The sequence below is a fragment of the Pan paniscus genome, chromosome 23 (assembly GCF_029289425.2).
Source record: "Pan paniscus chromosome 23, NHGRI_mPanPan1-v2.0_pri, whole genome shotgun sequence".
In the NCBI taxonomy this organism is placed as follows: Eukaryota; Metazoa; Chordata; class Mammalia; order Primates; family Hominidae; genus Pan; species Pan paniscus.
This window is the reverse complement of record NC_085927.1, coordinates 48,188,269-48,201,750: the sequence shown is the minus strand read 5'-3', so window position 1 is coordinate 48,201,750 and position 13,482 is coordinate 48,188,269. Positions and strand designations below refer to the sequence as shown.

At 49.2% G+C, this 13,482-nt stretch overlaps 2 protein-coding genes across 6 annotated transcripts in view; both read left to right on the top strand.

Moving 5' to 3' along the window:
* Window positions 1–5,887, top strand: part of LOC117977447 (putative tyrosine-protein phosphatase TPTE) — a 59,060-nt gene extending 53,173 nt beyond the window's left edge. For 2 of the 4 annotated variants that reach the window (XM_034948838.3, XM_063603305.1), the window contains one exon: window positions 1,091–1,860. In XM_034948838.3, the coding sequence (XP_034804729.1) occupies window positions 1,091–1,232 (142 nt within the window). In that variant the 3' untranslated portion in view covers window positions 1,233–1,860. The other 2 variants (XR_010111796.1, XM_063603304.1) reach the window with 2 other exon arrangements.
* A 3,626-nt stretch (window positions 5,888–9,513) lies between these two features.
* Window positions 9,514–13,482, top strand: part of CSNK1E (casein kinase 1 epsilon) — a 46,204-nt gene continuing 42,235 nt past the window's right edge. For both annotated transcript variants that reach the window (XM_055105707.2, XM_063603295.1), the window contains exon 1: window positions 9,514–9,577. The gene's annotated coding sequence lies outside the window, so the exon portion shown is untranslated. The remainder of the gene's footprint in view (window positions 9,578–13,482) is intronic.

Sequence of the window (13,482 nt, the reverse complement as noted above, 5' to 3'; positions counted from 1 at the left end):
TTGGTCATTTAATTTAATTCGATTTATGGAATGGAAAATATTTTCACATAGATCAAAATTCAAAAGTTGGGCGGGCACGGTGGCTCACGCCTGCAGTCCCAGCACTTTGAGGCTGAGGCAGGCAAATCGCCTGAGGTTAGGAGTTCGAGACCAGCCTGGCCAACATGGTGAAACCCCGTCTCTACTAAAATACAAAAAGTCAGCAGGGCGTGGTGGTGCACACCTGTAATCCCAGCTACTTGGGAGGCTGAGGCAGGAGAATCGCTTGAACCTGGGAGGCGGAGGTTGTAGTGAGCCAAGATCACACCACTGCACTCCAGCCTGGGCGACAGAGTGAGACCCTGTCTCAAAAAAAAAAAAAGTTACCAAAGAGGGTACAGTACAGTCTCCTTCCCTCTCAGTTTCCCTTCCGCCCTGTCCCCAACCTTTGTATTTTCTTTCCTAGGAACAGTCTCTTACTATTCTTAGTCATTTTTATATTATATTGTTAGTATTTTTCTTATTGATTTGTAACTGCTTTTTATATACTAAAGAAAGCATGGGCTGGGCGCTGTGGCTTACGCCTGTAATCCCAGCACTTTGGGAGGCCTTGGCGGGCGGATCACAAGGTCAGGAGATCAAGACCATCCTGGTTAACACGGTGAAACCCCGTCTCTACTAAAAATACAAAAAATTAGCCGGGTTCGGTGGCGGGCGCCTATAGTCCCAGCTACTCGGGAGGCTGAGGCAGGAGAATGGTGTGAACCCGGGAGGTGGAGCTTGCAGTGAGCCGAGATTGCGCCACTGCACTCTGGCCTGGGCAAAAGAGCAATACTCCGTCTCAAAAAAAAAAAAAAAAAAAGCATGACTCGCAAATATTTTTCTTCTGGGCCCATCCAGAGATGCTGTATGTACATAGAAGCAAATACACATATATTTCAAGGGGCACTTTGAATCCAAGTTTGCTGGGGCTCTTTTCAAGTCAGTGGTCCGGGTGAATCTCTCTGGTCTGAATCTTGAAGCTGGAGCTAGGACCAGAGCTGGATGACCTCTCCCCATTCTGGGCTGGGAATGACTCACCCTCAGTTCCATCTCTATCCGTTTATCTTAGGCCTTTGAGGGGAGGGACCGCACCTGAGTACAGCACCCAGGCGTCTTCTGCAGCCCACAGAAGGTTCAGCTTAGGACTGGACGCAGTGGCTCACACCTGTAATCCAAGCACTTTGGGAGGCCGAGGCGGGCAGATCATCTGATGTTGGGAGTTCGAGACCAGCCTGACCAACATGGAGAAACTCCATCTCTACTAAAAATACAAAATTAGCCGGGCGTGGTGGTGCATGCCTGTAATCCCAGCTACTTGGGAGGCTGAGGCAGGAGAATCGCTTGAACCCGGGAGGCAGACGTTGCGGCGAATCGAGATCTCACCATTGCACTCCAGCCTGGGCAACGAGTGAAACTCTGTCTCAAAAGAAAAAAAAAAGAAAAGAAAAGAAGAAGAAGAAGGTTCATCTTCAGACTCCTAGTCCAGAGCTCTCAGCAATCCTCATCTTGTAATGCTGTCCACAGACTCCAAGTATGCAATGGGCCAAGCCACACCCTCTCCCTCTTCCTCCTGCCCAAGGGCAGAGATTCATGGAAGGTTGTCTGTGATGAGGAATGGAGTCGTTGCCCCGGCCCGAATCACACCCCAGGCCTGACTCAGATGGTGGGCCTCTGCCTTTACTGCCTCGGCAAACTCCTACACATACTTGAAGGCCCAGCTGCAGTGAAGCTCCTCTGGGAAGGCTTCGTGACTCCCATCCCTTCTCTCTTATGGCTCTGATCACCTTGTCCATGTCTACACTTACCAGAGCAAGAACCGTGTTTTCTGGTTTCTTGGTCCTCCAGGATCTCCCAACGTGAATTAGCAACCGATGCATCAAAGGTGGCACCTCGGCCGGGCGCGGTGGCTCACATCTGTAATCTCAGCACTTTGGGAGGCCGAGGTGGGCAGATCATGAGGTCAGGAGATCGAGACCATCCTGGCTAACATGGTGAAACCCCGTCTCTACTAAAAATACAAAAAAATTAGCCGGGCGTGGTGGCCGGCGCCTGTAGTCCCAGCTACTCGGGAGGCTGAGGCAGGAGAATGGCATGAACCCGGGAGGCGGAGCTTGCAGTGAGCTGAGACTGCGCCACTGCACTCCAGCCTGGGTGACAGAGCAAGACTCTGTCTCAAAAAAAAAAGGTGGCACCACCACCATTTTGGGGCCTCCTCAGTTTCCTCATTTGAAAAGGAGGAACATAATATAAGGCCAACCACAGGGGGTTGTTGAGAGGATTAAATGAGTCAGCTCATGAAAAGCCCTTAGAACAGTCCCAGGCGCAGAGCAAGGGCACAATGTGTAGTTGCTATCGATTATGACTAGTCTTGGGATCTTGAGCAAATCCCTTCTCTTCTTCGTGGCCTCCGTTTTTTGGTTTTTGTTTTTTGTTTGAGATGGAGTCTTGCTCTGTCACCCAGGCTGAAGTGCAGTGGCGCCATCTTGGCTCACTGCAACCTCCGCCTCCTGGATTCAAGCTGTTCTACTGCCTCAGCCTCCCAAGTGGCTAGGACTACAGGCACCCGCCACAACGCCCGGCTAATTTTTGTATCTTTTAGTAGGTATGGGGTTTCACCATGTTGGTCGGGCTAGTCTTGAACTCCTGACCTCAAGTGATCTGCCCGCTTCAGCCTGGGATTACAGGTGTGAGCCACTGCTCCTGGCCAGTTTTTGAGGGTTTTTTTTCTTTTTTCTTTTCCTTTTCTGTTTTTTGAGATGGACTCTTGCTCTGTCGCCCAGGCTGGAGTGCAATGGCAAGATCTCTGCTCACTCAACCTCTGCCTTCTGGGTTTAAGTGATTCTCCTGCCTCAGCCTCCCGAGTAGCTGGGATTACAGGTACCCACCACCACGCCCAGCTAATTTTTGTATTATTTAGTAGAGACGGGGTCTCACCATGTTGGACAGGCTGGTCTCGAACTCCTGACCTCTGGTGATCCACCTGCCTTGGCCTCCCAAAGTGCTGGGCTTACAGGCATGAGTCACCACACCCATCTGGGCCAGTTTTTTAATCTACAAACTGAAGGATGAAATTGCATGCCTGGTCAATGATCACCAATGGATGCTAAATCCACTGGGTAAAAGATTGATGGGAAACTTTGCAGCAGAAGGATGAGGCTAACAACACCTAAAGCCACTGATTAACCTTAAGGTCACTAAAAGGTAGGGCGGCCCAACCCTATGGGCCTCCTTCTCTGGTGCACCAGGAAGGACACAATGTCATCTATGAAATATTCTTTTTTTGGCCGGGCGCTGTGGCTCACGCCTGTAATCTCAGCACTTTGGGAGGCTGAGGCGCGTGGATCATGAGGTCAGGAGATCGAGACCATCCTGGCTAACGCGGTGAAACCCTGTCTCTACTAAAAATACACAAAAATTAGCCGGGCGTGGTGGCAGGCACCTGTAGTCCCAGCTACTCGGGAGGCTGAGGCAGGAGAATGGTGTGAACCCAGGAGGCAGAGCTTGCAGTGAGCTGAGATAGCACCACTGCACTCCAGCCTGGGCGACAGAGCCAGACTCCGTCTCAAAAAAAAAAAAAAAAGACTCCTTTTGAGAAGGAGTCTTGCTCTGTTGCCCAGGCTGGAGTGCAGTGGTGCAATCTCTGCTCACTGCAACCTCCCTCTCCCGGGATCAAGTGATTCTTCTATCTCAGCCTCCCAAGCAGCTGGGATAACAGGCACCCACCACCACACCCTGCTAATTTTTGTATTTTTACTAGAGACAGGGTTTCACCATGTTGGCCAGGCTGATCTGGAACTCCTGACCTTGTGATCCACTGGCCTTGGCCTCCCAAAGTGCTGGGATTACAGGCGTGAGCCACCACACCTGGCCAAAATATTCTTGATAAAATCATTGAATTCAAATCAAATCAAGCTACCAGCCTCTAGGATCTACACTTGATTACCAGCTTAGGGAAATATGGGGGTAGTGGAGCACATTTAAAAAAAAAAAACCCAAGGGCTGGGTGCGGTGGCTTACGCCTATAATCCTAGCACTTTGGGAAGCTGAGGGGGGCAGGTCATCTGAGGTCAGGAATTCAAGACCAGCCTGGCCAACCTGGTGAAACCCTGTCTCTATTAAAAATGCAAAAATTAGCTAGGGATGGTGGTGAATGCCTGTAATACTAGCTACTTGGGAGGGTGAGGCAGGAGAATCTCTTGAACCCAGGAGGCAGAGTTTGCAGTGAGCCGAGGTTACACCACTGCACTCCAGCCTAGGCGACAGAGCAAGACTCCATAAAAAAACAAACAAACAAACAAAATACCCACGAGGGCTGGATGCGGTGGCCTGTAATCCTAGCACTTTGGGAAGCCACGGTGGGCAGATCACTTGAGGTCAGGAGTTCAAGACCAACCTGGCCAATGTGGTGAAACCCTGTCTCTACTAAAGCTACAAAAATTAGCCAGGCGTGATGGCAGGTGCCTGTCCCAGCTACTTGGGAGGCTCAGGCAGAAGAATCGCTTGAACCCAGGAGGCAGAGTTTGCAGTGAGCTGAGATCACACCACTGCACTCTAGCCTGGATGACAGAGTGAGACTCCATCTCAGAAAAACAAAACAAAACCAAAAAAACCCCAAGAAGGATGCAGTCGACTAAATCCAGACTGTGGGGCTCAGTCTAGAATCTTACTCGGTGACGAAAAGGAAGGAGGACCTGACACACATTACAACATGGATGAACCTTGAAAACACGACACTGAGTGAAAGAAGCCAGATGCTGTCTCCATTTACATGAGCTGTCCAAAAGAGGCAAATCCAGAGACAAAAGTCCATTAGCGGTCCCCAGAGGCTGGGGGGAGGGCTGAAGTGGGGAGCGACTGCGAGTGGAGATGGGGTTTCTTTTTTTTTTTTTTTTTTTTGAGACGGAGTCTTGTTCTGTGGCCCAGGCTGGAGTCAGTGGCGCAATCTCGGCTCACTGCAGTCTGTGCCTCCTGGGTTCACGCCATTCTCCTGCCTCAGCCTCCCGAGTAGCTGGGACTACAGGTGCCTGCCACTACCTCCGGCTAATTTTTTGTGTTTTTAGTAGAGACGGGGTTTCACCGTGTTAGCCAGGATGGTCTCGATCTCCTGACCTCGTGATCCGCCTGCCTCAGCCTCCCAAAGTGCTGGGATTACAGGCGTGAGCCACCGCGCCCAGCTGGGGGTTTTTTTTAGGTCAATAAAAATATTGGGGAATTAGTCTGGGCATGGTGCCTCACGCCTGTAGTCCCACTGCTTTGGGAGGCCGAAGTGGACAGATTGCTTGAGGTCAGGAGTTCAAGACCAGCCTGGCCTACGTGGTGAAGCCCCATCTCTACCGAAACTACAAAAATTAGCCAGGCATGGTGGCGGGTGCCTGTCCCAGCTACCCAGGAGGCTGAGGCAGGAGAATCGCTTGAACCTGGGAGGTGGAGGTTGCAGTGAGCCAAGCTGGTGCCACTGCAGTCCAGCCTGGGCGACAGAGTGAGACTCCATCTCAAAAAAAAAAAAAAAAAATTGGGGAATTAGATAGTATTAGTGGTTGCAAAGCCTTGTGAATATACTAAAAGCTACTGACATTTTCTTTTCTTCTTTTGAGATGGAGTTTTGCTCTTGTTGCCCAAGCCGGAGTGCAGTAGCGCAATCTCGGCTCACTGCAACCTCTGCCTCCCTGTTTCAAGTGATTCTCCTGCCTCAGCCTCCTGAGTAGCTGGGATTACAGGCTCCTGCCACCATGTCCATCTAATTTTTGTATTTTTCGTAGAGACAGGGTTTCCCCATGTTGGCCAGATTGATCTCAAACTCCAGAACCTCAGGTGATCTGCCCGTCTCGGCTTCCCAAAGTGCTGGAATTACAGGCTTGAGCCACTGTGCCCGGCTATATATAAAATATAAAAAATATATTTATATAATATATTAAATATATATTTTATATATTATATAAATATATATTTTATATAATATATAAAATATATTTATATAATATATAAATTATATATTTATATGTTATATAAATATATATTTTATATATTATATAAATTATATATTTTATATATTATATAAAATATATATTTTATATATTATATAAATTATATATTTTATATATTATATAAATTATATATTTTATATAATATATAAAATATATATTTTATATATTATATAAATTATATATACTTTTATATATTATATATTTATATGTAATATATATATTATGTATAATATATATATTACATTATTGGTGGATGGGCCTGATAGCTGACCTCTCAGTCTTGCAGCTTGAACTCTGGGAAGCTCTGTCCTCCCTGGGTCCTTTCTGGGTGGGCACTGCCAGCCTCAAAGCCCCCTGGGTGGGAGGAAGGGGCTCCCCCTCAGGAAGAAGGCAGGGTGAGACTCCTGCCCCTCACACTCTGTGGTTTCCTTCCACACTGCCTTTTTTTGAAGCTGTTGCCCAAGGGTAAACAAACTCTGCTCCTTGACTCCCTTTAGCCCAGTGGGGGCTGGTAGCCTTTTAGCCTGGTGGCTCACCAGGAGTCTGCCTAAGAGGCCCTGTTGGGCTTAGAACAGAAAGGCCTCTGGCCCTTTCTACACATGTGACTTTGGGAATCAACCTCTCAGACCCTTCTTTCCTCATCTGTAACATGAACAAATAAGAATTCCTACCCCAGGACTATGGCAAGGATTACATGAAAGGGGCTTATCCTAGATTATAGTAGGTGCTCAACTAATGGGAACTTTTTTTTTTTCTTGAGTCTTGCTCTGTCACCCAGGCTGAAGTGCAGTGGCGTGATCTCAGCTCACTGCAGCCTCCGCCTCCTGGGCTCAAGCCATTCTCCTGCCCCAGTGTCCTGAGTAGCTGGGATTACAGGTGCCCGCCATCATGCTTGGCTAATTTTTGTATTTTTATTTTTACGTTTTTATTTATTTTTATTTTTTAGATGGAGTTTTGCTCTTGTCACTCAGGCTAGAATGCAATGGTGTGATATCAGCTCACTGCAACCTCCGCCTCACGGGTTCAAGCAATTCTCCTGCCTCAGCCTCCTGAGTAGCTGGGATTACAGATGTGTGCCGCCCTGCCTGGCTAATTTTTGTATTTTTAGTAGAGATGGGGTTTCACCATGTTGGCCAAGCTGGTCTCAAAGTCCTGACCTCAAGTGATCCACCTGTCTTGGCCTCCCAAAGTGCTGGGATTACAGGTGTGAGCCACCGTGCCCTGAAACTGGGAACTTTTTAAGGAATGAAGAAACTTGGCTGGGCGTAGCGGCTCACGTCTGTAATCCCTGCACTTTGAGAGGCCAAGGCAGGCGGATCATCTGAGTTCAGGAGTTCGAGACCAGCCTGGCCAATGTGGTGAAACCCCGCCTCGACTAAAAATACAAAAATTAGGTCGTATGTGATGGCTCACGCATGTAATCCCAGCACTTTGGGAGGCCGAGGCGGGCGGATCACGAGGTCAGGAGATCGAGACCATCCTGGCTAACATGGTGAAACCCTGTCTCTACCAAAAATACAAAAAACTAGCTGGGTACGGTGGCGGGCACCTATAGTCCCAGCTACTCGGGAGGCTGAGGCAGGAGAATCGCTTGAACCTGGGAGGCGGAGGTTGCAGTGGGCTGAAATTGCGCCATTGCACTCCAGCCTGGGCAACAGAGCAAGACTCCGTATCAAAAAAAAATTTTTTTAATTAAAAAAAAAGAAATGAAGAAACTTTATAAAAGTGATATAAGCTTATTAGATGTTGAAAAAGCAGCAGGGAAACAGAAGGATAATAAAGAAGCCTCATCGTGCCACCACCCAGAAATAGTCGTAGTGAACATTTTCCTTCCAGACTCTTCCTTGTGCATAAATTGTTTTGCTTTTAAGTATAGCTGTGACCCTGCTGTCACCACACATTGACATCCTGCTTTTATTCTCTTCATATTATAACATATTTCCTCATATTATTATAAGCTGTTTGTAAACATAACTTAATGCTTGCATAATGTTCTATTGTGTGTTTGCTCTGTTAAAGAACCCCCTTCTCTGGACACTTAGACCAGCCCCAACCCTCCCCATTATAAAGAACTCCACAATGCCTGGGTGCAGTGGCTCACGCCTCTAACTCTAGCACTTTGGGAGGCTGAGGTAGGTTCATCACTTGAGCCCAGGAGTTCAAGACTAGCCTGGGAAACATAGTGAGACCCCACCTTTTTTTTTTTTTTTTTTTTTTTTTTGAGACAGGAGCTCACTCTGTTGCCAGGCTGGAGTGCTGTGGTGCGTTCTCTGCTCACTGCCACCTCCGCCTCCCAGGTTCAAGCTATCCTCCTGCCTCAGTCTTCCAAGTAGCTGGGACTACAGGCATGCACCACCACACCCAGCTAATTTTTGTATTTTTAGAACAGACGAGGTTTCACCATGTTGGCCAGGCTGGTCTTGAACTCCTGACCTCAAGTGATCCACCCACCTCTGCCTCACAGAGTGCTGGAATTACAGGCATGAGCCACCACGCCTGGCCAGAGACCCCATCTCTACAAAAGATGGAAAAATTAGAAGGGTGTGGTGCTCGCCTGTAGTCCCAGCTACTCAGGAGACTGAGGTGGGCAGATGGCTTGAGCCCAGGAGTTCGAGGCTGCAGTGAGCCGTGATCACACCACTGCACTCCAGCCTGGGCAACAGAGCAACACCCTCCCTGCTTCAAAAAAAAAAAAAAGTAAATAAAAAGATCTCCACAATGAACAGGTATTCTGCATGACTTCCTTGGAAGAGATTTCCAGAAATGGAATTGCTGCCCTAAGGCAAACGCTAATTTACGACTCTTGGGCAGCTGGAACATGTCCCACAGAGCGGAGACCCTTATCTCTGCCACCACCAGCAGGCTGATATTTTCAAGAAAAAAATTTGCCAAATACAAGCAGTCTCAGATAATACAAAGAAGATGGATAGTTTCCCGAGCGCAGGTGTCAGATCCAAAGATAACTTGACTCAAACACCCCGATCTCCATGTCCCTATCTCTCTCTTAGGTGTTGGAGCGGGCTAGAGAGAAGTACAGAGAGTGGGCTGCGAGAAGAAGGAAACAGGCCTTTCGGAGGCTCCTCATCCCTCCGAGGTCATCCCTTACTCCAGGTGATCTGAACCTGAAGTCCGAGGCCCCAAGAGTTCTAAGTAACCCAGGGGTGGAGGTGGGGTGGGGGATCCCAGCTCTTTCCGATCTGGGAGATCAGAAAGATGCTCATCTGGGAGAGCGGGACCTCCCCTTTCAGTCCGCCCACCCCCGAGGACCGCACTTGGAGGTTCCCTCCAAGGCGGGCGCGGCTGACGCCCGGGGCCCAAGCCATGTGGGGCGTGCGTGCCGGGAGAAGTGTCCCAGCGCCTCACCCCGCAAGCATGAGAACCACGAAACCCCCGGGGCCGGGAAACCGGGGCGGGGCGGGGCGGGGCCGGGAAGCGGCGCGGGGCGGGGCCGGTGACGTCGCGGCCCCGCCCCCGGCCGGCTCCCTCCTCCCGGAGCGCTCCCCAGCGGAGTCCTCACCTGCAGGCGCAGGTGTGCGCACTTCGCATCTCGAAGGCCGGCCAGCAAGCTTCAGGTGAGCGCCAGCAGCAGCTGGGGTAGGTGCTGGGAGGAGGGCCCGGGGTGGGGGTCCTCACTCGACAGAGAGGAGAACCGGGTCAAAGGAGAGGAGGAGGAGGTGGGCGTGGGTCTGTGGAGATACTGCCTGCTCCCCACAAATCCTCCCTTGTCTCTGGGTTATAGTCACGTTGTCCTGAAAACGTAGACTTTGGAGGGAATTGAAGGAGAGGAAGTTGAAGAGGAAGCAGCAGGTTTCCAAATATTTCAACCGCAAATGTATTGTTATCATTCTTCTTCTTATTATTATTTATTTGTTTGTTTTGTTTTTTTGAGACGGAGGCTCACTCTGTTGCTGGCACGATCTCGGCTCACTGCAACCTCTGCCTCCCGGGTTCAAGAAATTCTCCTGCCTCAGCCTCCCTAGTAGCTGGGATTACAGGCATGCACCACCACGCCCGGCTAATTTTTGTGTGTTTTTAGTAGAGACAGGGTTTCGGCTGGTCTCCAAACTCTGACCTCAGGTGATCCGCCCTCCTCGGCCTCCCAAAGTGCTGGGATTACAGGCGTGAGCCACCGCACCCGGCCCTATCATTCTTTTTATTATTATCATTATTATCATTGGTGCCTTTTCTTTGTTGTAAAACTGTATGCCGATTGACTATTTGGCAAATGTAGAAAAGTAGAAAAGTAGGAAAGAAATCATCCATAGTACCAGGACACAAGCAATCACTCTGGATATTTTGGTGTGTTTCCTTTCAGTCTTTTTTCCATGCACAACCATTTTCATATAATTTTATCATACTGTATCTGCAACTTTTATGTCCTGCTTTTCCCTTGAATATTGTGTCATAAGCATTTTCTCGTTGTGGTGAGTCATTTGTGTATGTGTAATCATTGTTTTAATGGCTGCATAATGTAACATTTGAGAGACTGGCCATGGTTGGGTACCATTCTGAACACTCCATGGAAGATTGTGAAGGGAGACAGGGAGACGTAACAGAAAAAAAACAGGCCAAGACCTCCACCGCCAACACTGGGATCTGGAGAAAGACCTTTGCTCTCTGTAACCATGAGTTTCCACATCTGGAAAGTGGGTACATAGAGCTACCTCCCCAGGGTGTTGTGAAGATTAAATGAGCTAAATTATGTAGGCCCTGTCCCCACAAACACCGCCATCATGGGTCTGGCAGAAAAAGGGTCTGCATGTTTGTGTGTTTGTAGAAAAGACTTGGACCAACTGAAGGTGCTGAGGGACCAGAGAACGGGAAGCGCTGGGGAGAGAAGGACGGGGATGAGCTCTTGGGAAAACTCCCAGAATGAAGACATCTCTGGGTCTGGGCCAGGTGGACACGAACCACTAGGTTGGCCCATATCCGCTCCTTGTGGGCTGGGAGCAGACAGGATCCCTGAGCCAGGGCCAATGACCTCCAGGCCTCCAGATGGGTTTGCCCCTTTGGGATGAGTTTCTGGGCAAGCTTCAGAGTGAGGGGATTGGAAGAAAAATAGGAAGGGGTGAAGGTGGGGCATAGTAACCAACCCCTTGTACAGATGAGGAAACAAGCTCAGAAGACAGGTGATTTGTTCAAGATCCACATGGGAAACAGTAACCGAGTTGGTTTGGCCCCCAGGGCTCCTAACTCCCTCAGAGGTGTCTACACCAAATGCCTGGATGGGGGAGTTAGGGAGAGGAGGATGTCAGGGCTGGGTCATCAGCTGTACTTGTACCAGGCTAATCTTTGCTTAGAGAAAACAGAAGTCTCTGTGCTTTGGGCCTCCGTTTCCTCAACTGTGAAATGGGAATGATAACTCCCCAGCTACCTACTTACCAGGCCCTCCTCCCACTTTGAAAGGCCTGCTCAGTCTCTGACTGTACACCCCCACCCTGGCCCCTCATCTTCTTAACTCCCTGGCCATCTTCAGAGGGGGTCTGGGTGCTGGGAACCTGTGGCCACACCTCAGTGGGATGGGAAATCCCCATTTCCCAGAGCCATCCATTTCTAGACCCTGGGGGGCTTGCTCCATTTCTCTAACCGGGCTTTTTTGTAATGTGCACCCACAGCACGCTCTCACTGGATGAGAGCAAAAGGGCTCTGAGCCCTGTTGGGAGTGTCTGAGCATTAGCATTAAAATAATCTTGTAGAAAGGGTCTGTGACCCCCCCTCAAGGTCATCCCTTTCTGCCTGGCTTGCCACTCCAGGACAGGAGTCTGGTTAGCAGGCTCCCCTAACAATTGGGTATCCAGGGGTCTCTGATGTTCTAAAACAGAATTAGGACAGTCATCTTCCAATTCACAGAAAATTGGAAGTGGTTCATTACATAGTCACAATGTTAGTCATTTGAAATAACAGCACCAGGACCCAGAAGCAAGTCGCTGCCTTGGGCCTGGGAAATGACACTTTCTGAAACTTTCACAGCCCCACAACATGTCTGTTCAAAAATCTGATAGCTGATACTTATTGAGGACCTCGTGTGGCTGTCTCTTGTTCTAGGCACTTTGGAGTCATTCTACGAAATGGATACATATTATTTAATTTAATTAAATTAATTAATTTGTTTTTGAGATGGAGTCTCCCTCTGTTTCCAGGCTGGAGTGCAGTGGTGCGATCTTGGCTCACTGCAACCTCCACCTCCCGGGTTCAAGCGATTCTCCTGCCTCAGCCTCCCGAGTAGCTGGGATTACAGGCACACGACACCATGCCTGGCTAATTTTTTAATTGTAGTAGAGACGGGGTTTCACCACGTTGGCCAGCCTGGTCTCGAACTCCTGACCTCAGGTGATCCACCCGCCTTGGCCTCCCAAAGTGCTGGGATTACAGGCATGGGCGACACAGGGAGACTCCATCTCAAAAAAAAAAAGATACTGAAACTGAGGCACAGAAAGGTTAAGTAAGTTGCCCAAGGGAAGCCAGGATTCAATCCCAGTCTGTCTTAACTCCAGGCCCCCTCATCACTAGGCTACACTGCCTCTCTAACCTAAGAGGGTGTCTGACTTACATCTGTGTTCTCAGACATCTCTCTGTTGTTTTCTGCACAAGGCATCAGAGCTTTCCCGAAGAATCCCTGCACTCTGTCAGTGTCTACTGACATCCCTGTCTCTGTCTTAGCCCTGCTCACGCTAATTTATAATGACCAGTTCCTAGGTTTGGGTCTCCTTAAGTAGGTCAGCTCCACCGTGCAAGACCCATGTACATTTCATCTCTGGACCCACCGAAAGGCCCAGCCAGGCCCAGCTCTGTAGCTGAATTAATAACTAGCCAGGCCAAGGCCCTGTAGCTGAATTAATAACCGCAGCTACTGTTCACATGCCAGGCTCTGAGCTACAGGCTTTATGCACAGCAGCTCTTTGATTTATTATTATTATTATTATTATTATTATTATTTTGAGATGGAGTCTGACTTTGTCGCCCGGGCTGGAGTGCAGTGACACGATCCCAGCTCACGGGAACCTCCGCCTCCAGGATTCAAGCGATTCTCCTGCCTCAGCCTCCCAAGTAGCTGCGATTACAGGCACCAGCCATCATGCCCAGCTAATTTTTGTATTTTTGTAGAGATGGGGTTTCACCATGTTGGCCAGGCTGGTCTTGAAATCCTGATGTCAGGTGATCCACCCTCCTCAGCCTCCCAAAGTGCTGGGATTACAGGCATGAGCCACCTCGCCTGGCCACAGCAGCTCTTTTAATCCCCACTGAGGTGGGTGCTATTGCCACCGCCATTTCTTAGATAAGGAAACTGAGGCTTAGGAAGGTCCTATAAACTCATCCAGCCACATAGCCTGGAGCTTAAAGTAGCCAATTAAGAATTTGAATCCAGCCTCTTGAAGCAGAGTGTTTTGTTTTTTTTTTTGAGACAGGGTCTTGCTCTGTTGCCCAGGCAGGAGTGCAATGGCGTGATCATGGTTCACTGCAGCCTTGACCTCCTGGG